General features: G+C 39.6%; 1 protein-coding gene across 30 annotated transcripts in view; it reads right to left on the bottom strand.

The window, feature by feature from the left end:
* The window catches only part of EPB41L3 (erythrocyte membrane protein band 4.1 like 3), a 141,959-nt gene that overhangs the window by 8,213 nt on the left and 108,189 nt on the right, over nt 1-25,557 (bottom strand). For 7 of the 30 annotated variants that reach the window (XM_027886358.1, XM_027886349.1, XM_027886350.1 and 4 more), the window contains 12 exons: nt 22,863-23,015; nt 20,620-20,717; nt 19,099-19,274; nt 16,780-17,000; nt 12,702-13,268; nt 8,562-8,615; nt 6,649-6,684; nt 6,417-6,482; nt 5,750-5,941; nt 2,413-2,487; nt 1,884-1,985; nt 404-1,132 (listed from right to left, as the gene is read on the bottom strand). In XM_027886358.1, coding sequence (XP_027742159.1) covers nt 404-1,132; nt 1,884-1,985; nt 2,413-2,487; nt 5,750-5,941; nt 6,417-6,482; nt 6,649-6,684; nt 8,562-8,615; nt 12,702-13,268; nt 16,780-17,000; nt 19,099-19,274; nt 20,620-20,717; nt 22,863-23,015 — 2,469 coding nt within the window. The remainder of the gene's footprint in view (nt 1-403; nt 1,133-1,883; nt 1,986-2,412; nt 2,488-5,749; nt 5,942-6,416; nt 6,483-6,648; nt 6,685-8,561; nt 8,616-12,701; nt 13,269-16,779; nt 17,001-19,098; nt 19,275-20,619; nt 20,718-22,862; nt 23,016-25,557) is intronic. The other 23 variants (XM_027886364.1, XM_027886366.1, XM_027886365.1 and 20 more) reach the window with 19 other exon arrangements.

The raw sequence follows: 25,557 nt of genomic DNA, 5'->3' as shown, positions 1-25,557 counted from the left end.
GAGAAGTTGGAAACAGGAAAAGAATGGGAAAATAAATCAGAGCAAATTCATAATGGCTGTAGTAAGCAAAGGTTTAAAAGCGTAGTTGTTAGCATTGGCATTTTGCTGGTTCAAGTAAACAATTTTTTTTTTTCCTTTTATTAACAAGCCACAGCAGCAATAGTACATTTCAGTAACACGGATCTTTAAATAAACCAGAAAGGTTGAAAACCTTATATAATGTCTGTTTCAGACTCTGGGACGGATTCAAAGTATGAGAGAAAAAAAATAAGCTGGGTTGGCTGCTGTCAACACAAAGCCAGGCAGCAAGAGAACCAAAAGGTAGGGCAGCGTGAGGGGATTGCCTAAAAGAAGTCATGCTTTTATCTTTAAATCGTGGCATGAAGTCAAAGCCACTTGTTACCACCACTTTTGATGCAGACGACTCGGTAACATAGTGAGCAGTAGCAATGGTAAATGGCTGTTCTCTGGAATATCTCCACTCAGACAGGCTCTTATCTGTCCAGGCAAACGACCCTGCTTTTACAGCTTCACTGCCAAGATGTTTCTCTGCTTTGCCAAGCTGTATGCTTCCCAGTGTACCATGTAACTGCAAATCCTGGTCCATCTTTAGTGTCTTTTTCAAACTCTCCTCTTCAGGACTTTGCAACTGAGATTCTGCTTCCTTTATGGGTGTCAGAGAGTCGGACAGCTTTCTTTTTGTGCTCTGCATGTCGGATCCCCACCTGGCTTTCTCATCAGTGACAGGCTTGAGGATTTCATACTTGGTCACTACTGGAACGATTTTCACAGATTCTTGCACTTCCCTTTCCATTTTTTGCAATGTTTCTACTGAAGTCTGTACTGCTTTCTCGCCCTCTTTAGCTTTACTTGTCATGGTTACAATTTTCCCAGACATGGTATCATAGGACTTTCCTAGGGTGAACATTTTCTGCTTATTCTCCTCATTGGATTGTATTTTGCTTTCCAAGTCCTCAAAGCTCTGCATTAGAACGGTACTGGATTTTAACATCTCAGGTGGAATGGCAGTTTTACTGCTCACAGTCACTACTTTGTATGCCAGATTTTTTTCCGATTCACCATCAACTACCTCAGAGGGTATTTTGTCTATAATAACCCAATCCTCAGTGCCCTATATTTGAGATATAAAAGCTAAATTAGAATATCTGAAGGTTTATCTGTACTTCAGGAGCACTAAAGTATGAAGACTTGCAAGAAATCAATGTTGCCTCTTCCGAAAGCTTATAATAACTTTTACCATTGTAGTTCTTAGAGCAGTTATCAAACAAACAAACAGAATCACCTTAGGCATATGATTTTTTTGCATACTGTCTGCCCTCAGAGGCCCATAAAACGTGGACATAAAAAATATTTTTGCCACACTATGTTTGTATTCATTTGAAGGGAATAGCATTTCAGGGCATGTTTTAAAATGACAATTGGAATCATTCTGGGGTTAAAAATCACATATCACAGAGGTTCATAATACTACAGTAAAAGAAATTACAAAAATAGGGCAAATAAGCCCATTCAACTGTTCCCCAGTTGTCACAAACACACTGTTGATGAGGTTTTAGAATAGTATGCATTTGTATGTAGCTGTAGCCTGCACTGAATTTCCTTGTTTTCACTAGAATAACTGTGTTGTACTGCTCCATTTAAACAATCCTGAAGGGGGGTGAAGTTAACTGTGTAAACTGAACATACTACTAAAGATTCTGAATGGAACTTAATTGCAGCATCTTTTTTCCTCCTCATGCAAATATGCTATGTGATTTTCTTTGACTATGCAATCAGCACCCAGTTATTTGACCTTAAGACCATAATTTCTGTACTTAACTAAACAAATGAGGTAGTTTAAAATTGAATGAATTAAAAATAACCTCTAGGGATGATGGGATACTTTTCTGGATAATGATTTGATGAGAAGTAACCAAAGTGCCAGCAGATTCTCCTTCCTGCAGCTTCTTCTCTATCACACTTGGCTAATAGAAAAACCAATAAAAATACAAAGTTCACCATCACTCAGCATAATCTAGATTCACTTAATATAAAGGAAATTCATTCTAGTGACAGCAGTGCCCCATTCACCGTAATGTTCTCAGTGAGGTCTATGCTGGAAATGCATGCACAACCGCAAACAACATCCAGAAACAGCATCGTGCAAGTAGATTTCTAACTAGCAAAGAAACCAGTCTCCATTAGGAAGACATAAGCTCTAGAAGGGACTCATTCCGCAGAATTTGGTCCCCAGATTACATCTCTATATGAAACTTATGAAATAATAATAATAATATTAATAATAAAAATAATATTAAAAAGGGAGGGTTTGGAAAGGAAAAAAGATAATAAAATAATAAATCATTGCCATCCTATTGGACTGCATTTCAAGAAAGTATTGTTTGTTTTTACCTGCATTTCAAGGAATGTAGTACCTCCCTTCTGCAAAAATATGAGTTTTTCTGATTTTTCTCTTTCTTCTTTGGTCTAATATCAGGGGAATAAATTATTTTAGTAAGTGGAGGGTATAAAGTCCACTATACTTTACAGCATCTCATTATATTTCTCTACACTAAAAATTATTAACTACATGGTAAATAAGGAAACAGAATTTAAGAGAATCATTTTACAGCAAAGAGGTTTCCCATAAGAGGTGAAATCAGTGCCTCTCTGCGGTGAATGCAAAGTCAACACAAGCAAACCACTTGTGTAGTACCAAACCCACTACAATGAGTAACTCCCAGGTGTGGATGCACTGTGTTCGTTTCATCTCATATTATTCATTTAACTGTGACTGATGCTGAGAAGAGGCCCCTCCACCTTCACCCTGGATGAGGCTCTCTCCTGAGTTTGCAGCCCTTCCTCCTGAAGCAGGCACAAAGTGCGCCCTGCGAAGATTTCAGCACTCCCTGCTGGTACAAGAGGCCTCAAGAGTCCTCTTCCTAAACAGGAAGCTAACTGTTGCTCTATAATCACTATAGTGAGACACTGAACTCCTCCTAGTTTTTTGTCCCATCAGTGTCTTCCCAGTGCTGTGACAATAGTACCTCTGCAACCTGGCCAACTGGGAAAATTTTAAATGCTGCTAAGACTCCACTTCCTAAGCCTTTTGAGCCACCTTCTCGGCCAGCCACTGTTGCCATTTGGCCAGAGAAAGCAAGCCTGTGCAGAGCAAAATAGGTTTCTTGCTAAACCCTTTCTAACCACTTCAGTGGCTAAGGCACTTAATAGACATACAAGTGGAAGTGTTATGACTGGCATGACAAAAGCCTATGTGCACTCAAGAAGAAAGTCAGAAATTTAAAGAAAGATATGAAACTAGAGAGAGGAAGGGGTAAAAGCTCATCTCCCTGACTGCGATAAGACACAGAAAAGTGATGCCTTCATCCAATCCAGGTTAGATTAAATATTGTCAAGAAGTTTGTTAATATGACTGCTTTCATGTTCTGCAGCTATCTGGCCACCATCATGGCAGATATTTAAAACTATATTTTTCATAACTAGCAAAGAATGAACTATTTCCCCTACCGTTGTAATAAACCAAGTGGGTTTGCACATTTTGAAAAGGCATTTTTTCCCTTCTGTTCTAATTTTTTTTTATATGGAAGAGCTACAGATAACAACATTTAATAGAATTTTAAAGTGGATATGCTAAATTAAATGTGTAACTTCTTCGACTAGCAGAAGGCACTACCTAAGGCAGTTCTCTGTCCTGACTGCCTCTGCATTTCTTCCTAAGTATCAAGGTCCTTATTTTGACCTATGGATGGCTTAAGTTTTTTCCTGAAAAATTCCTCTCTCAGCAGGACAGGTGAACTGAAACCACCCTACTAAGTGGGACCAAAAAGCATAGCCACGTGTTAGTTACAGCAGGGACCCCTTTGTGCTAGAAGTCACCTCAGAGTTAGTCTCTGACAGCTCAAATCCTCTCTCAATTTTCCACAGAAATGCCTTCATTTAGATGAGGTTCTGTGAAATAGCTGTACATTACTTAGATACATATAAGATTTAGTAACTGGACATTGCTTTTGAGCAAGTCATGTTCTACTAGTAAGAGAAGAGATATCAGATAAGGATAATTCTTGCCCTTTTCCTTTCCAAAATATGGTTAAATTTGGATGTGTTTCCTCAGGGTGAAGCCTACATGACTGTGTAAGACTTTGCTATTGCTTGTGTGTTTTAATTAAGAAATGTTATTAAATTTCTAAAGTAATAAAAACATCAAACCAACAAGGTGGTGCTGTTTTAAGTTTGCTTCCCCTATAGTCTGATTCAGGCTCAGGTAGCCACCTGCTCCCTTCTCAACTGTTCCTTACATCTTTAATATGTTAAACGCATCCTGTTCATTATATTCACAATTCTATTTTACAGTTTTCTTTTATGAAAGAAAACCCATATTTTCAACTACAAGCACACTAATCTGTTCTAGGCTCTATTATGATTCCTGAACAAGACAGTAGGAGCAACACTAAGACTCCTCTGCGCTCCCCACAAAAGGGAAGCTTTGGGTACTGAGTCTGCTTTTTTAGACATTTTAATTTAACTTGATGGCCACGCCAGTGCATGTCTGATGCCTGTATCAGCCACTGGTTGGATGGGTATAATGTGAGAGAGAAGGAGGAGAGGGCATTTTTCTAGGCAATATCCCTTTCCCTAAGCGGAGAAGCTGACACATGCTACCTGCGTGCCTCCACGGATTCCCTTCCCCAGAGAGGTGTGGGACTGCAACACCAACGTCTGAGGTGGAAAAGCAGAATAGCCTTTCCAGCCAATTTTTCCTCACAACATTACATCAATGCTGTGGGCACACAAGCAAATTGCATGACCACTTATTGGTCTGTAATGCTAAAACCAAGAAGTAACCATGAAGATGATTTCTGTGAGACAGAAACCAGACATCCATCCACAACAGAATAAAAAAAATGAACTTTCATGCAGACCACACAAGCTTATTTCTTTTTGCTCCACTGGGATTTAAACCAAGATGTTGTCTTTTTTTTGAAGATCTGTGTATTCTACTGCAACATGAATGTTACATTGCTACCGCTACATATCATTATCTACCCACAAATTAGGTAAATGCCAGCTTTTAAATTCACAAGTTTCTTACAAACACTTCAAGACTGCAGAGTAAGCAAGATTTTTTCACACATGCACACTGCATGAAAATGCAGACACTTAGCAATCTGCATTGGGTCTTCAATGAAACAGTACCCAGCAGACTGCAGCAACCCTTAAGGAACTGGCCAAGCTGGTCCAATTATCATCATTATTTCTTCCCTATCTTCAAAGACTGAGAGAGTTCTGCCCTTTGCTCTGTATTTTCTTGTCAAGTCTGGCACCATAACCCCATCCGTCTCACTACACTGCTGCTCCCAACCAGTCATGATTATTTAAATTTTCTCTCCATCACTTTCATGGTTTCTTTCATGCATGGTTGGACTTCCTCAAGCTCACCGAAACTGTAATGACACCTCAGAGAGACCCAATTCTGCCACACAGCTTATAGTGAATTTCATTCTCTAAATACATATATATTCTTATATATATGTTATATATATTTATATGCATACATTTATAGTATCTGCTCTTCCTCGCATCTTCCTTGCATCTAGAGCTTGAGTCCTGGGAAAAGGGGGTGCCTACAAGCAGAGAATAGCTTTTAACTAAGGCCTCTAATCTACTGAGGGCTGCTATAAGTAAAAATGAATAGAGAAATACACATTGAATCCTTTCAGCTCAGGCTGACCTCTTCAGGCACTAGTGGTTCAATCATAGGAGCATCCTCCTGCCTTGCTGCAAGCCGAACGGGAGATGTGGAAAGCCTCTTCTCCCACTCATTAGACACAGTCGTCTCTGTGGAGGTTTCCAAGAAGGTGCGTTTCAACTCGCTTATATTGGTCTGATGTTTCATCAGATCTTCCTGGGTTTTGTCTAGGTCCTGGACAGTTTTAAAAGAATAGAGCAGTTTGTGATTCATCCTAAGCCAACCAAATCTGAGAGCCAAAACACACAACTTGGTTAGTATAGAGGGAAGTAACAGCTCAGGGAGCCGGGGAGCACAGCACCAACACAACACTCTGTGAAAATGTGGCATTTTGAAAGATAACAGCATAGCATATCTCGGACAAGTGAGTATAAATACACTCTTAGAGAGCTTATCCATACCGCTATAATTTGCACCTGATTGAGAGGCTTCAAACAAACATACATATGCGCGTGGAGGTACACACATATACGCACACGCATAGATCTGTATTTATAGTACAAGTTAGAGGAGTCATCATAGTCTGAGAAAAAAAATAATCTATTAGGAAGTGGGAGTACACAGTTCATGCATCATAGTGCAGATCCACAGTTTACCACTAAAACTAACACACATGTACGTACATGCACTGGTATATACCAATACCAACCTCTAACATAAGATTACTATGTTTGACATACACATTTTCACCCTGTATTCGCTTAATCAGACTATTCTGAAAGAAGTGAAAAAGAAAGGGAAAGGTAAGGGACACAGTATTGAAAGGATACAAAATGCTGTTTCTACACATTTCTTCACAGAGAACCGACAGTAACATGCTGAAAGAGGTGAACACCTCCACATTGATACCTGAGCAACATCTAGGCCTTTCGTTTCTGTACCTGTGCCTTTAGATCTCCATCCTCCTCTTGATCCGACTGCCAGCATGAGAAAGATTGGAAAACAACACCTTACCCACTCGTATCAATGAAGGCTTTATGGACATTGGTGAGAGGCACATACTGGGTTAAAATCCCATTTTCTCTACGTTAAGGGCTTAAGGAGGAGTAGACACTGGCTTTGCACAGCTTTTCTAACTCAGAGGAAACCTCCTCTTCTCAAATTAGTTATTTGTTAACAAAGGGTATAAAACCTTTTCCTTTTATAAAAACTGCTACACTCCACATACATAGATCTCACTTTAAGGAGTAGCAGTTGCACCTTCTCACCAAGGTCATGGCTAGACTAGCACCAAATGGCAACAGCGGATTCTTTGGAATTCCGTAATCCCAGAGTTTACACACATGACATTATCTGGGCAACAAGCAAAGCTTTGCATAAACTCACCATGGGCAAACAACCCATAACACTTTCTACAGACGGAAGCGCGTTTTATTTGCTTAAAATGCTGTTTCACTAAACTCAATCCCTTCCTGTATTTCTATAATTTTATTTCATATTTTGCCTGTATATAATCTTTCAGGAGATAGGTCTGCCATGATGGTCATCTGGAATGGCACAGATATCCCATCCCCTTTCTAAAGTAATGCCGTAAGGACTGCCCCAACAACCCGGTTTCTGAGGGTGCAATTTTCAGGTGGCAAATATACCACACATTTTGAAAATCAGGTATTCGTAAGGAAAACTGAGGTTTGCTCTATTTTTTCTTCTAAAATAAAGATGGCAGTTACAGAGATTAACACACATTTCAAAGTAACAAAACAAACATTTTAAATGTCACAATTTTATGATTATGTTTTACTATCTGGAGGGCTCAAGGCCTGAAGCTATGGAGTGCAAGAGGCACTTCAAAGCATTTTGTACTCCTGACTTGTCTCAACAGACTTTATGTTGTTGCACCATTTGAATTCTTTTAATGCCTGTGCTGATATTTTATTGTCAATTTTTCATATAGTCCTAATTAGTCAAATGACTCATGGGAAAATCTGTTGATTACTTTATAACTCAGTTCGAATCTATTCTATTTACAGCCGAGGCTGAATTGTCCTGATGTGTCAAAAAATTTTTCCTTGACGATAATTTTAACAGTCTCAAATATTAATGAGATCCTTCTGAAAACCTACAATAGTGTTTGTGGTACGACTCTGTCTTCTAGCAGATGTCAGACCAAATTCAGCTCATGTTTGCAGCTGCAACCATATTAATTATGAAAGCATTATATGCACTTCAGTGAAGTCACATCGAGATGAATTTATCTGCACAGTCTATGTACCATGTTGTGGATATGAGGCTTCTCAGGGCAAGGAAAATACAAATACTTTATGTTCCTCCTCTGAAGACAATACTTGGACTAGTGGTGGCAATATGTGAAGATGCCATGTGAAATTAAATTCAAGGAAAACCTTAGATATTTATAATGTGGAAATTCCATTATTCAGTGAATTTGAAAATTGCTTTTAATTGTCTTTTCCCCACTCTCTCACTCAGGCTGCAGAGTATAAGCGCAAGCAAACAAACAAAAAACCCCAGAGAATGATTTGACCAGCACGGCCGTCCGGGTGGGCAGCACTGGTGTGTGTGACGCTGCCACCGACAGCCCCACTGTCTGCACAATGCAGAGGCCTTGCAGTTTCCAAACTAAACTCAGAAATAAGAGGAACCCATGAGGAGCACTGAAAACTCAACTCCCCCAGCAAAGCTGTCCCACTCGCAGGCACACACATGCACACACGCGCAGAAAGGGACCCTGAGCTGCCGGAACAGACATGCGGTTTAGCCCCCATGACCAGGGTTGGGAAGAGACAAGGGAAAATGCTCTCCCCTGCCATAACTGGGTGCCGGCGACTGTACAAACCTCGGTGGCAGTGGTCTCACCATCAGCCGCAGTGTCCGTCTGCTCACTGTCAGTCTATTTGGTTAGACAAGTAACCAGGTCCCGAAAGGAAGGCAGGAACAAAGAATAAACCCAGCTCATCAGTACACGCAGCTCACATGGGGAACTCTTAAACTCAACATCCCTGTGAACTGCATTAGCATTGCTTTTCAAACAACGCACAAGTCAAAGAAGCAAAATAAAAATGCTATATTAGTAAACAGAACAGACTCAGAGGAAGACTCAAGGCGTACTGTACACAGTATATGGCTTTACTGGAACAAATTTATAAGCCATACAGAACACTACTGGAAAAGAGTTACTTGAATAGCAGGGGTTTTTTTCCCTTAAGAAAGCCAGGTAGCTTTAAAAAAAGAATTGGGGAAAAAAAGCAGCTAATATTTTCTAAACAAACTTTTCCTCCCATAATTTTTTAAAATAAAATTATTTAACAAATTTTCGTTCTAGCCAATATAAACTGGTGGTTGAATTTTTATTCAGAGGGGGAAAAGATAATTCAAAAAAAAAAAAAAGGCTACTTTAACAGTCACCTGACTTTCAGCCCCTCATTTGTACAGAAGTTTTTCTTGTCTCCACATTTATACACCATGAGGCTGTCTGCATTACCAAGGAGTTCAAATAACCATAACCCCAGCCCATCTACTGTCTGTCTGTGGAGTAATGGTAAGGCTCAGATCCCACTCAGTTCCAACAAAGAGCAGCTGGTAATTGTTAATAATAGTAAAAAGAAAGAAAACTGCCATTAAAAGAATAATAAAAAAAATACTTCTCATTCCATTTAAGAATATGGATGAAAGCAGGAGAAAACCAAAAGTAACTCCCCCCACTCCCCAAAACAATTACTAGGTATGAGTGATAAAGATGAAACAAAGCACAGCATTGCACAGACTGATCTATCCCTGCTTTGCTTGACACCATAAAGAACATTTGAGTGGAGAACATAAGTGTCAAGATTTAATAGTGAGTGGATTGCAGGTTATTACAGGCTGACAAGAGTTCAAAAGATACTCTGCTGTTATCTAATCATGTGGAAAACTAGTAAGTGCTCCCTACTGCCCCAGACTGGCACATCGAAGTTGTTTTGATATCAGCAAAAGCTCTGGTTTTGATTAGTGATTTCCTATGGTCCTTAGATAATCTAAAGTAACCCAGACAGGTAATTTAAAGCCAGGACAACACATCTCATCCTCAAATCACATCAGTAAGAACAAGAAAAAACCCACAACCTACTGGTGGATGGAGTATCAGTCTTAGCTTTGAATTTCCTCCAATCTTCTCTCATTTTCTGACAACTCCAATGTTTCAAAAAACTGCTTTTTTGATTTTTTTTTTGTCATTGCTTTCTTTTCTATTATTTCTTCTTTTGAATAGTCTGTATTGTTTGTATGACAGGCAGAAGAATAAACAAGCATTCTGCACTATTTGGTAAATGCATGAATGCAAGTTACATGCAATTTTTCAAGCAATAACCACTCATGAGACAGACCACATCTATTTTTAAATGAAACTGTAATGTCAAAATAGTCTATTAGGCTAGTCCAATTGCTTTTACCAAAGTCTTAAAAAATTGTTTCTTTATTAGTGAAGGATCTCACAACTTTACAACATTATAAGCAATTGTAAAGGTATGGTGATAAAAAAGAAACTCTATGCACTGTCACTCCTATTTACAAAGAAAAAAAAAGGAAAGAGGAATTAATGAATCTAGACATTTAAAAATAATTAAAATATTTGTGTCAAGACACTGTAACACAAGTCTGGCACATAAGGTTCATTTAAGAACTTGAAGTCAATAGAAATATTAGCTGCTAAGGTACAAACACAGAAGCTAATGAATTCTAAGGGGTGAGATTCTGTCTTTGATTGCACAGACTGAATCCAGATGACATCACTCAAGGGACAACAAGCTCAACAACATATGAGCTTGGCTCAGGATACTGGCCTTAGCCTTCTTCATCTCTGTGTCCAATCATTTGTGAATTGGGAAAAAGAGAGGTTCCTATTTCTTTTACCATAAGAGCAATGAAACCCTAAATAAAGCACAAAATTTGCTTTATTGCAACATACATGTCTGCTAATAAGCCAATCATCAGCCATGGAGTTGAAGTCAGCATTACTGAGATACTTGAAGTAAGGATTTGGGGTTATCACAAAGCAGGGAATGGTGAATTAAGGCTGAGCAAGGCAGGCCTCCAGAGTGGAGAATAAGAAAGGTCAGGCTCAGCTCCAAGACAGGCTGTAGTACAGCTGCTGGTGGGGCTGGCGGACAGGCAAAGGATGGAGTAGGACAGAAGGCAGCTATCTCCTGAGATGCTGCGCCTGTACCTCCCCTAACCTGCAATCATAATTGCTGTGATTTGTTTTGCCAATGTAATGCAGACATGCCTGAATTTAAAACATATTCACTTTCATGCAATATTTCGAACAAGAAATACCCCGTGGATTAGGCACAAGTCTGTGTTGACTGCCAGGAAGCACTGCCAGAGTAATCACCCTCATAAAAGAGCGATACTAAAAAGCCTATTTTGTATGTTTTTATGCTCAATACTTCCTAACTTTACTAACAAAAAGAAGTGCTCATTTCTGAAAGAGGAACAGACCAATGTATTACATAAACACTGCCTCATTATTGCCTCTGGAGCTGGCACTATATTAATGCTGTTACTGCTATTAGATTAATCCAAGTGCAGAACTAATGCAAATTGAGACCTAAATGCTGTCTCAAAATGAGGACACAAAATGAGACAGCAGTGTTTTGGATGCCTTTTATCAGAAACTGCACATTATTTTTTAATTGTTAGGCGTCACAGAGCCAAAAGCATCTACAACCAATGTTTTTACAAGATAAATTGATGCAACTTTTGGTTTTCCATAAAAAGGAAATGAAATCCTGCACCAAGTCTTACAAAACCAATAGAGGCAGATGACACAAATGTTTAGATGTGCAAGCTGATTTATTGAAGACAACTACTGCAAGGGCATTGACAAGTGGCCAAGGCAGTTTTTTACAAGTGGCCAACTGGTCTGTGGTTATCTGATCTGGGGCTTTTTTCTTTACATACAAAGCAAAACTGTACTTTTGTATTTGAAGACAAAGTGGAAAAAAGGAAATCGAGTAAAAACTGAACTCATTATTTTATTCTGTCAACAAAGAATAACCAGGCACCAGCAAAAACTGAGATGCCATCTACTCTGTTACTTAAGGAGATTCCTTTCCTACTTCTGGATATATCATCACATCCACTGTTCCCAGAACTACTGCAGACTCCTATTGCAAATGGTTTATCTGCCCATGATGGCCCTGGTGGCTCGAGGCATCGGTTCTCGCAGCGCTAATCTTACATTCCAAATGTCAAGATAGTCCACGTGGCATGCTCCCCAAACAGCTGCAGAACAGCTGTCCCAATCTGACCTCTTACTGATACATTGGATTTAACCATGGGAAAACAATTTAATCTGTAGCAGAGATGGGATCAAGGCTGAAAATCGAGATCCAGGTTTTGCTGGACCAGAAAGCCTTTTCTGCAGTTGGGCTGCAGCTGATAGCCTTTTGCAAAAAGCTGAATCCATCTGGATTTTGAATATGCTGAAGTTTGCGAGGGTGCTCTTTATTGTTGGGTAGCTAGTTATATAAATAAATGTAGATACATATGCGTATATATGTATGCTCCAGTAATTATGCAGAAAATTATACTTAATACGCACTATTTAGATAACTATTCTAACCCTAGGATAAATTGATAGAGGGAAGATAGAGGTCTTGGTGGGTTCAGATACGAAACTCCAGAGCTGATCAGTGGCAATTTATTTGGTGCAAGTCACTTTGCACCGGCTCACACAGTTCAAACCAAGCCACTTCCACACAGTGTTGTGCCTAACCCTGGGCCCCAAGCTGCACTCCCAGCATGAGAAAAAAAATAAAAAAAAAAAGAAGAAAAAATAAACAACAACCCCCAAATCAAAAAAACCCCACCCTTCTAACATATCAGCACAGACAGAAATGAGGCTCTGAAAGTAGGACCACTATTGCAGCAATCTAACACTGGTTAGGACTGAAGCACTGAACACAAAAAAGAGTGTGTTCGATGCCGAGGTACACACCTCTTCCTCTGAACTGTCACTCAGGTCATTGGCAAGTGAGGCACTCAAGGAGGCCGCCTTGGGCTCCAGGTAGCAGAGGCACATAGCCAGAGGAAAGGAGAGAGTGAGGGCGTATGGCACTGAGAAAGAGGCAGAGAGCAGAAAGAAAAAAATGAAGAGGAAACAAGGCACAAGGGAGGGGGAGCGGATGGGGAGGTAATGCTGCACACTGGCAGGCAGGAGGTTGGTTTCAGAGAGGTTAGGGAGTGACAGGTAGCCATCGTCATCCAGGAGGGAAGGAAATGACTCTGGAAGTTGCAAGGAGAAGGAAAACAGCGTTCTGCCCTTGCCAGCTTTTTGCTTGTAGCTGAAAGCCATGTCTTGCTCGGCGGAGCAAACTCGGCCCTTTCTGTCAGAGTCTGGCTCCGACTCGCTGTGTTCTGGAGCGCTCTCTTTGGGCGCCTCACAGCCTAGAGACTTTGTCCGAGCTCTCTCCTTGCATCTCCTGCGAAGCTTTGCTGAAGATACATGGGGGCCAGGTTGAGAGGATGGTGAGGGGTGGTGGGAGTCAGTGCCAAGCACAGATGTCTGGTGACAGAGAAAGAGCAGCAAACAAGGCGCAAAAGCAAAAGGACAAAAAGAAAACTGTAATTAGTTAATTTTCTTCTGTGATGATAAATAATATATATTATATATATAAAATTATAAACAGTATTTTAACACCACAGCTTTCCACTGAATTAAATGGTGCATGTTCCTATGCCACACACCACAGGTATTAGTGATTTGGGGTTCCAGCTTACAAAAGGCAACTTCTTGATTCAACATTTGTCTAGTCCTCTGCAGCACAGGATTTACTTAAAGGCCTCCATGGCCACATGCGGAGTTCTGGGTTCTGCCAGTTTCCACTTACTGTAAGACTGGTTTCTGATCATAAGGAGTTTTCAACATGAAGTACATGGAGAACAACAAAGAAAGAAGGGAACATATTTCTAACACCAACACTACTTGTGATAGCATTCCTGCAGTCAGCAGGAGACCCAGTGGGGGCCAGATGCTTCCCATCTATGTCTTGGACAACCTCAGCAGCAATAATTAAAAATCCAAGAATTTTAAAACTCTACATGCCCAAATTCCTCCACTGCAATATGAAAAAAACAAAACGAAACAAAAAACATCTAGGTCCTAAATCTAACTAAAACACATTCTGGTTTGAGGGGGGGGTCATAAAAATCCATATGTTAACTGCTACTGATGGAAGAAAAACTCGCTCAATACCCACCCTAGCTCGATACCCACCCAGCTCCTCAGCACAGTCCCCACCACTGCCCAGGTTGGCCTCTCCTGGGCATCCCCACAGCCCTGCCCTCAACTCCTGCCCACCAGGAGCCAGAGCAGGCAGTGCTGGGAACTCACCCCCTCCCAGCCATGCACCCTGACACCCCTTCACGCTGCGTGCCACCAGTTCTGTGGTACATTGAAAGAAGGGAGCTGAGCCTTGTGGTTAGGTGGGCCCTGTGTTCTCTCACTGGGGATCTGAAGGGGGGCTGACCAGAGAGAGGTCTGTGTCCCACACAGCCACATCTCATAGTCAAAACGTGACACTCTACCTACAGGAAAAGGTAAAAATGCAACCAATGCTTTTGCTACAAATTTTACCCCAATGCAAAGTATACTGGCTACCAACAAGCAGGAGTTACTTCGATATGTCACTTACAGGGTATTCAAATGTCTTTCAGGTCATTTAAGGACAAAAAATTGGTAGGAGAAGGGAGGTGATTCCGCAGGAATGGTGACTGTCATTTCAAAGCTCCCTGTGGGCAGCCACAACTGCTCTTTACAAGGACAACAACCACTACCATCACCAAAATGCGTACCCCGGTACAACACATCTGACACAATGCTGATGGATTCGAGATATTTCAGCCAAAGTCCACCAGGTGCACTTAGCTGAAGTGGCACACTGGCTCCATGACAAAGCCCTAAGTGCCTGAGCTGCTCCATCCATAGTGCATCTTCCCAAGGGGCTATAAAAGCCATTTCAGCTCCACTGCCACTCCAGACTCCCAAAAGCAAAATGTCTTCAAAGCCAAAACAGTATTTGCCTCTTTAAGGTGATGTCAAACTGGAGGCAAGAAGTAGGACTGACGTTTTAGACAGAGGTTGCATCAATACCAAGCCCGATTTTTACCCGGTATGTTAATGGAAGAAATGGGATTTAAGTCACGTAAAACTCCTTTCCCTCCTCTTTGTATTTTGCTTCTCTCTCTTCTTTAACAATCCATCAGTTCAGGCAATCTGTATTCCCAAATTAAGCAATCAAAACCAAGTCTAGCTTCAAACTACTTACAAATGTCTTTATGTGTTTAATGTGGTAAGCTCAAGTCAAAATTTAATGCTCATGGACTCACAAATCTTTATGTGAGCTAAATGCACAGAACTTCTCTTTATATTCTAAAGGCAAAAAAAGCCAAAGTAAATGTATTCTTTGCTAATACAGACTATTCACTCACTGACATCTTTGCAGTGTTAATATTTAGAGTAACTTCTGGTACTTAAATACACATGGATAAAACAAAGGCAAAATGTCTTAATGTAAGAGTTGAAAACCTACCTATACTATTTATATAACCTTAAACAGGAATTTGATTTCAAGCTTGTTTTGTGCTTCTTGAGGCCCTATTCTCTTCACAATGAATGACAAAGCTGTTGGCAGGTCTTTGCGGAAGCAGGACTAAGATCTCTCTAGGCTTACAGAACTGAGGCTCTATTAATGGCTGCTTTAAACAGAACCCACCTCTTGAGTGGGGTGCAAAAATTAACCATTTCTGCATAATTAAGTTCCATCAAAATAGTCTCTTAAAATACCTTTGACTACTTCTAGCTATATAAGAATTGCCTTAAATTTACAAACATTCAGAATAGAACTTGCTTCTATTGGAAGTTTTCTGCATATTTCATTTTCATCCATCTTTCCCATCCAGAAACTAATGGAGTTTCAAGAAGACCCCAGCTAAATTTTGTAGAGATTATCTTTTTAATGCTACAATTACAGTATAAGCTTTCAAAAGAAAATCTTTTCTCATTTGCAGTTTTCGGTAATTCAATTTGTTTCTGATTTTTGGTACCATAATTGCAACTCTTTTTGCGGACTTGATCCTTTATCTATGTAACTCATTGTGGTCCTATATGATAAAGTTAGAAGGTCAGATTTTAACATTTGCGTGCTTGGGTATAAAAGTATTCATCAAGGTTTTTCTTCCTAAACAATGAGGGTAAACCTTACTTGTTTAGTAAGTGCATTCCAAAAGTACACTTTTGGAATGTGATTCTACCATATTTCTCTTCACTATCAATCTCTAGCGACTGTTTTCTCTATCGTCCTGTTTGATGTACCCCATATCAAAAACTGAGTAGATATTATGCACAATCATGTGTGTATGTGTATGTGGTGGCGGCGGGATTGGAGATGATGAGGGATGACTCAAATTTAACAACTAAGAAGAGAACCATCAACGAAAACTGCCTTCTTCAATACAAAACTTCAAACGAGAGAGGCAAATGCTTTTGTAAGCCAGGGAAAAAAAGCTTATAACAGCAGATTAATACCCAGAAATTAATAGATTAAAAAAATGCCCATTTAAATTCATGCAAGGAAACAGAGTGTCATGGGAAGTATAAGAGAAAAATATAATAGTTTAAAGCACAGAGCTACATACAAGAATGCAGAAATATATTGTTGCCTTGTCAAAACGTAAGAAACATTATGGCCATACTAAAGTCAAAATACGATGGAAGACCAAAGGAGCAAACAAGCACTGCCAGGCTACTTCTGGGAGCTCTTGAATGCTATGTAAAAAACGCCGGGTTGACTGTTAAACAGATTTAAAAAAGCAGTCCGAGGCAGAAGCTAATTTTTACAACATCCTCTGAAAAACAAAAGGACTACAGAAACACTGATTTAAGACACTTATACATACATGGTATATTTCTCTTCACAGAACTAGTTTCCTCTCCTCCCTCCCTCCCGCAAAATTCTGTGTTTCTCCAAGCACTCTCCAGGGCAGCTCTGTTGAATACAAAACCCTGAAAACTCTACCTTGGTGTCATGACGTATTGCTGAAATTGGGGTGACTTCCTCTGCTCTCTTCTTTTTGCCCTCTTCATCATCTTTCTCCTCTTCTGTCTTTTTCTCTGGAGTCACAGTAGTTATCAAGTTGGTCTGAGAGATGCCCTTTGTTGTGGCGTACTGGCCAGTACCAACCTCTGCAGCAGACACAGAATCCTTCATGTACATTTCATGGTTTTCATTCACTGATGCTAAAAGCAAATATTTAAAGAGGGAAAGTCTGAAACAGCTTTTGCTGAGAAGCTGCATAAAATTAAAAAAGCTGGTTTAGAAAAACATTTGAGATAATGCTGCAAACATAAATATGTCATGTTTCAGAAAGCCAGAAGCATGTGTGTACATTTAAATAAATCGTTTCCTTGAAGTAAAGCTTGTAGTTTTTATATGCATACACAGTTATTATGGATGTGTATACACACATTACTGTAGCTAATGTGTGCATTACACAGTTGTTAAGTGCTAGCAAGCCATTAAAAGTACTACCGTAGTAAAATACCAGACAAAAAAAATTCAACGCATTGCCACAGTTATCAGGCAGGAAACATAAGGAGAACCAGCTACGACATCAGCCATGGGGGTGGAAGAGATGTTTTTTTTAAATCTGTCAGAATGTAACAATACAGATCAAATGCACAGTTAGTAACGTGCTGCATTATAGAAAATTACAATATTGAGGTAACACAGGCATAGTGCCAGAGGAAAAAGAAATGTGATCCTTGTATTATTGAGTACTAAAGTCAGTCGGGTAAGCTCATTATCCTAAAAAATTCTAGGAAGTGATGACATTCAATTCAGTGGACCAAACTAGAATATTTTAGGATGCAAGTCTTCGATAATTCAGTAAACTTAAATATATATAAATCATTTTGAAATAAATGTACATTTATAGATAGAATGTAATAAAAACATTAACAGACTCTGCTCTTGACTATTGTGTAACTAATTTCTAAGCCAATGAGATTATTCAAATTTATGAAGTTACTTGCATCTGTGTAACAAATGACAGAGCCTGGATCACAGTATAATCACAATGCAGAATGCTACAGCCACATCTGCATTATAGTAGCAATGCTAGTGAAGAAACCATAAGCATTGATTAAAAAAAACCTCTTCCCCCCATTTGCACTTAGTCCAATTAACATCATAAAAACCCTGCAGAGTCTAACAAATGCTGGGAAAATCATTTCAGGTATCTTGTCTCTTGGGAATGAGCTTAGGAGGCAGGAGAAAGCAAAGGAAGTTGAGGGAGACATCTTGCTTAGACGTTACAAACAAAATAACGCAGAAGGATAATTTCTGCTTTGAAACACATGCACAGCAATCAGGTCACCAGTTGCTTGGTAACAAGCAAGAAGCGCATCAGAATTAGAAGATTCCAAAATAATTAATGACAAGCAGCACCTTTAGGGGGAGAGAAAAAAGCTTGTCACTGGTAGTTTTAAATCAAAGCTTCTCTCCCTCCCCACCACACACTACACTCATTGCAATCTGTGATATTCTTCAGGAGAATTCACCTTTTTTTCAATCTGTAATGACTCTGAATTTAGTCTCGCTCTTTTTTCTACAAAAATAAATTGCAAACCTACAACCTCTTTCTACTCAACACCTGATAACAGTAACAGCTGATGGAAGTAGCTGATACTCTGAATCACATGTTGATTTAAACTAAGCAAGCAGCAGAACCCTGACCTCCACAAACCAAGGATAAAGAGATAAAGGATGTGCTTTTAACCTGTGTATGTTAGTCTCTGTCTCATACCTTCAAAAGTAATGTACGAAAAAGGTCTCTTAGCGCTCATCTGACTAGGACATGAGGTAATTGGAAGCAAGTACTATTGCTCAAGAGAAATAATTAATTTCTGAATTGCATCAAGCTTAAGTCAAAACCTTCATAGGAAAAAAAGAAAGATTCAACCAAAACCCAAAGAGTCACTCATGCAAACCCAGAAAAATGTTGAAGCCTGAATTTCTTGGGTAGACAGGTCCAGTCATCCCGTCTCTCCCCAAAGGAGGGAAATGCTCTGTTAGGTGTGAGGCCAAGGAGAGAGGCTCTGTGAAGAGTGGGGTCCCAAAAACATCCTCTAGGCAAACACTTTTGTAAGGACCACAGCAGCACATTTAGCATGAAATTTCTCTGCATCCTCCCCTACCCCTGCAGTGAATGTGCAGGTACACACAGCCTCTACCCAGCCGAAGCTCAAGGAGATGATATGACAAGAGGTTTATACCTAACCTAAAGCAGTGACCACTGTGACAATAGCTGTTGACAGTCAGTTGAGAGGACCTTACCACCATCTAAGCTGCGAGACATGGTGTAACGTTTACTAGAAGAGCGCTCAAAGTAAGGTGCAGGACGGTCTATGAGGGCACTGGCTCTTCTCGTCTGGGCCTGCGTCCGACCGCTGTAGCGAAACTTGGAGCCCAGCGTGAGGAACTTCTTTGGAGGCGCTTCAGGCAGCAGGAGCCTAAAACACACCAAGCAGTACGCCTGTTACTTCCCCTCCTCCAAAATCAGTCCACTCTCTCTGCAGAGGAGAGAAGACGACTGCAGGGTATATCACTCTCCATCGTGACTCGTGCCTCACTGGTCTGCAGCTAAAAGGGAATCAAAGGATTGCCCCTCATACAGCATGACAAACCCATTTAGCTAATGCATTCGAATATTTGAGTTCTTCCTAATAGATAAGAATCACTCAGCTCCTTCCTGTTTGAAAATCAGATTAATTATTTTCTGATCACCAAAACTAAATATAAGGTGTTCCTTGTACCAGGAACCCTCATTGTGCTGAAATACTTATACCTCAAATTTAACATGGTGCTGCTATGCTGAGGACAGGGCCAGAATAGATTTCCAGCGAATGCCAGGCAGTAGTCATTCACAGGGTTGCAGACATTTTTCAGGTTAGAGCTGTCCCACCCTTTGTATTTTGGCTATGGGAGCTGGCTGAAGAAGCCACTCTCCTGGCACGGAGTTTATGCTTCAGATATTGATTTTTCATTAAAAATCAGAAAATACCCCCAAAATTCACATCATATCTCTTTAGGTCTTTTGCTGCTAAGACTGCATTTCATATGAACATACAGACAGCCTGAACCAACAGTTTTAGGAAAGGAGAGAAATTCTTCAGTCCTCCCAAACATCCGCCAGAGGGGGTTTTTAAGCACCGAATACCCTTTCAAGCTGTTGAAAATCTCACCCTTCTGGATTTGCTTTGCTAAGTATCTCTGATGACTATCTTAGCACAAACTGATTACAGCGCTTCTTCCATTATCCCAAACTTTTCTTGGGTCTTCTCTTAGAAGTCAAAAAATAGCTGCAAAATTCCACAGTAATCCAAAAATTACAGGTATGGATTGGGTATTTTAGGTGATAAAAAAAATTACACCACTTACTACTGTCTGTACTTTCATATGTAATTAAATAAAAATATCCTTTTTCTTTTTAGACTCTTACCAACATCCCCCAGCAATCTTTCATGTAAGTTGTTCTCCCTATGCAAGTTTATGTGCAGAAGTGCAGCAGAGTCCTTTATACCTTTAATTATAGTGACTCATAATATAACGGCACACATAAAGTAAAATTATTAATTAGGACCATATGGTGATTTTAAGAAGTATCTTCCTGAAATAGTGTGAATAATTTAGGAGAAACATTTCAAATTTTGAAGAAGCAATAACCTTCCCTTGTCTGCTCAGAGGTACCTCATGATCAAAAAGACAATTTGATTTGAAGGGTTTTGTCTCTGCTGACAAAATCAATCTTTTCTGTTGTGTTTTATATCACACCTTTAGGAAAAGAAATCAACATACCTGAAAAATGTATGGTGCTCAACACACACTTTCCATAAGCGCTTTGCAGCACGATGATTTGGCAACTTAAACCCAATAGTGCTTTCAAACTGCTCAAACTAGGTAGGAAAAAAGAATAAGTAGGTTTTTGATGCTGTGCATCTATTTTTACACAGTGTACACAGGTTCATCTTCGTTTCCTCCGTCTGTATCATCTCATTGCAAGGGTGAACATATATGCTCATGTATGCAACCACACATAAACATATTCTACAGATTATGGCTTGGGAAAGAAGCTGAGTGAGTGATAATAAATGGCAATCTTTGAGGATCGTTTTTGTGGGGAAACACTGCTAATGAACAAGAGGGGTTTTTTTATGGTGACAGTGATGCCTTATCCCCTACAGTAACAAAGAGATCAGTTAAGATTTCGGAGACTTCTGAGAAAAACATCATCTAAGTTTTTTAACCCTGTTGATTTAATTTCACCAGTTTAAACTACAGTGTGAAGACTGGTAATATCTGGAGGGGAGCAATAGTCCCTAGGGACTGATCTGGTCTCACACAGCCTTAGATTAAGGAAATTTACAGTGAAAGAACTACAGTTAGTAAATCACAGTGGTTATAGCTAATTTATCTCCTGAGAAGGATGAGGCAAAGACAGGTAATTGAAAAGAGTTATCTGGGGATACTAAGACACCTTTTTAGATTGTGCTGCAAATTTATATATTTCATATAGATGCAGAAGCTGTTCCAGCCACAACTCCTGTAACATAATGATGGCTACATGCAGACAGCTCAGGAGGTGAAAAAGAGTTGCTGTGATGGAGGAAAGGTAGGCAGAAAGGTGCTTGTCAAGGAAGCCTGGATCCCTGCAGAAGCTGACAGAAAAACAAGGCAGGAAACAGCAAAATAATAAAGATGACACATGGGATGGTGAATCACATTATCATCAAATGTAATTTGGAAAGAGGCTGCATTGATTATTTTATATATGGAACTATGATCTGGTCACAGGACACTACATACTAAGGCCAGCAGAGCTCAACAGAGCATTGTTAGTGGAGAGCTTCAGTGCTGGAACCGGGAACATCAGTGGTTATTAATTTGGGTTTTTTAAATTAAACTCAAGACTGGGAATTTGGTTACTAAAATTGCTTATGCTGAAAGGCAGGAGATGTAGTTTTGTGCATTTTAGTTTAGGACTCTAAAAGAGGATGAGGCTCAGAGGTGGGGGACCCCAGCACATTTCCCAGGTCAATGATGAATCATTGGCTCAGGACCCCTGTCTGCCATGCTGCATTAAGGGACAAATGCCAGCCTTCATCTAGGTCATTTCTGTCCTGGTATACAGCTCCACACTCCAAATGGATATGGGCTTTTCATCTATCACAGACCAACTACTGTACCAGCATTTAAAATGGAATTCCTCCTTCACCTCTAATGATACTGAATTTCTCCCTTTTTTTTTTTTTTTTTTTTTTCCCCTAAAAGTAATCATCTTATAGGCCAGGTTGATGGGGCTTTGAACAGCCTGGTCTAGTGGAAGATGTCCCTGTCCATGGCAGGGTGGTTGGAACTAGATGATCGTTAAGGTCTCTTCCAACCCAAACCACTCCATGGTTTCTGGGTGAGCGCAAGCTCGGCCCGTGAGGTTGGCATTTGCTACAAAACCTGCTGAGCCACGAGAGGGCACTCGCTGTACGAGGTTTCACATTCCCTTCTCCAGAGCCAGAAGACAGGCTCCGGTGGGCCTGGGAGGGCTAAAGTGTGACGCTACCAAAAGTGCTGAATGATGGATATTTGACTCTGTTTTATCAGTCTCTGGATCTCTGCTCCCACTCTAAGTGTACTAGTCTGATAATTTTATGAATTTTGGCCTGTCTACATCTTTTGATAAGAAAATAGATGCCAATTTAATATACAACATGACGGAGGATAAGAAGCTCTCCATGAATAAGAAAGATGTTACTTAAATTCCCAAAATATTCATAACATGGATGAGCTTTTTAGGTGCAGATGGCCATATTTATTCTTTATGTTAGGTCATGGATGTAAACAGAAAAAAACCCAAAGAAGTTTTTTTAACAGTATTTTAAAGAAAGTATGCACCTAATCTTTCCTAAGAAAATCAGCATAAATTAAAAAAAATATAAATGGAGGGGAACATTCAAGGCTTGTAAGACATGAAAAATCAACAAATCAATGAGAACTCAGGTTTTTTCAAAAGGTTCATTCACTAAACAGTATCAGGACGCCCTTACCTCCCCTGGTCGGATTTTGATGTAGAAGTTGTTCCTCTTGTAGGAAATTTTCAGAACCTTTGGCCAGGCAAATCTATTTATTCTGAGTCTGTCTCGATATATTAAAAGTCCACTTGCACAGACTCCTAGCATGATTTCCACTCCTTCGGAATCCTGGAAAAGCAAGCAATGCACTCTGTTGAGTATTTCTATCCTTGCATCCTACAGTACCACAGACTCCTGTATCCTGTATTTCTATCTGAGCTATGTCTTTTTAATGCATCAGCTGTAGTGACCTGATTTCTGAGTGCTACCCTACTCACTGAATGCATTCATGCAAGTAATAGTAAGGTTGGGTAGGGTGAAAGAAACTGAGGGTTGCCAATGTTTCCTTATATTTTAGAAAGACTCCAAAGGAAGGAGGGAAATTTAGATGTTATTAAAAGAATTGTATCAGTCATATATCAAAATTTTACTAGCATAATAAAAAAGGGGTTATTAGCATAAATACCAGATTGAAAGTAAATAGGACAGCATATAAAAATTTACGTCTCCTGGTATCACTCATCTCCATGACTAAATCTTGTAAACCCTTAGAAAGGATTTTCTTCTGTAGTTTGCTCATCTTGGCTTTAGTAGATTTGCTAGTTTCTTTAATGTTGTTGTGTGTATGCTCAGTAATTTCACTTCGAAATGCCCAGTGGGCAGAAAGTTGGCCATTTGGACAAGGAAAGATTCTTTTTTAAAAGTGTGGAGCTGTGCTTATTGCTATAACCTACGTTTGACAGGAAAGATGTAGGTCAGACACGTTAGTACTACAGAAGATTTGTCCGCAATCTTATTAGAATATACCCATAAATACGTATTTTCAAAGTAAGAAATATATATTTGTCTTTCCTTTAGAACTCTTCAAATAGTCTAAACCAAATCTTCACTGTTTTCTATCACTGTTGTTTTTATTTAGCTAAGTACTAGTAGTGCTGGAGAAAAGAAAAATCCACCTTAAAGCACTGAGTGCACTTAAGCACTTGAGGATTTATTTTAAAGCAAAGTCACAAAAACCTGACAGCAGAAGCTATGAAGATGTCAGCCTATGATAATCATGAAATGAATTCATAATTTTCATCTGATTTTCCCAACCAGACATCTTTTGGGTGCACGGTGAAAATCTGATTACACTTTAAAATGAACACAAAAGTACGCATGGTCAGTCATGATGAAAACATTACGGCACAGCTTGGAATAATGGTTTTTTAAAAAGTTTAAAAATCATAACACAGAAATAGTGCCACAAAGTCACTCCAGTGTTAGAGAATATACCAATAGAGGATAAATGCTCCAGCAATGATAGTATCATCCCCTAAAGGTAGGTTTTTTTCTAAATAAAGCTCTTGTGTGATATCACTGTCAGGTACTACAGAAGAGATAAAGCCATTTTTTTCAGTGTATATCAGTTTCAGTTTCCTAAGCAAAGAGTAACGTCTAAATACAGTGAATGGATTCCAAAAAAAGAAAGTCTCATTGCAAGTAATCCCACTGCCTGGTGAATGCCAGAAATGCATGTGTGCCCATACATGGCAATAGCTGCAGGTGCAAGGGGTTTCTTCTTTTGATACGCTTTCCCTGAAACTTGTTGAGAAATGCCTTCCTCCCTTTTCTCCACCTTCACCGTGGATCTGTCGGTGTCAGAGACTGGTTTTCAGTGTGATACTACAGGTAAAATGAAAACTGAATAAAAGCATTTTGGCTTTTTTTTTTTTTTCAGGAGAGATGTGGTTACATGGAACAGAAAACTGTTAGCTATGATGTCTGAGCCATGAAACGCTGAGATGCACATCCCTGCAGCTCTGCATAGAAAGTGGGGGCTTCCTCAGAATGGTGTTAGCCCACAGGATAGATCTGTCTATTTGAACATATTTTTTATCACACCCTTGCACTGGATAACTGAGAACTAGTTTTAACAGTAGCTGGTGAGTCCAGTATTTGTCAAATACTTAAGATATTGGCACAGCCTTAATGAACTGACATTTACATGAAGACATTTGCCACAGCATGACTTCCAAAAGGCATCCACAGATACTTGTTCCCCAGCCTGACACCACCAGATCTCACTAACAGACCTAATTAAAACTAAACATGACTTCTCATGCAGAGTCTACCTATTCCACTTCTAGCTCAATTTCAAGATTACTCTTGGGTTTCTTAAATCAGACAGACCCAATTTGGTTACTACTGCAGCTTGTTTAAATTAAGAGAATCACTTTAGAGAGAGATTGGCTTGCCTACCAACTTCTCTTGCTCTGAGTCTTTCCATTTGAAAAAGAGAAAAAAAAAACTAAATCAGGATACTAAGGTTTTTTTTTTTTTCAGAAAAGAATAAATAAAATGCTTATCTCAGAATATCCTCTCTTAAACTGAAAATAATACTTAGGCCTTAATGCTATGTTATTTTCAGAAACAAAGCCCGAACAGGAATTATTTAGAACAGGAATCCACTTTGTTGTTGGTTTGGGGATATCTTTGTGTAGGTAAAAAGCTACTGAGTGACATTTGCCAATCTGTTTCTCTCTGCTCTGTGTGTGCCTCAAGATTTTGTGCCTATCTGCAAGTTACAGGGAAGGTAGTGGCATCCCTCCTGGTAGACTGCTGCCCACTGAGCTGTACCCAGATTTTTCATTTTCACTGAAGGCAATTAACAGAACACAAAAGATTGCCT

The sequence above is a fragment of the Empidonax traillii genome, unplaced genomic scaffold, assembly GCF_003031625.1.
Source record: "Empidonax traillii isolate 1590-97213 ecotype Southwest subspecies unplaced genomic scaffold, ASM303162v1 scaffold186:size1492175, whole genome shotgun sequence".
NCBI classification, from domain to species: Eukaryota; Metazoa; Chordata; class Aves; order Passeriformes; family Tyrannidae; genus Empidonax; species Empidonax traillii.
The sequence above is the reverse complement of the archived record's forward strand: the minus strand, read 5'-3'. Positions and strand labels throughout refer to the sequence as shown.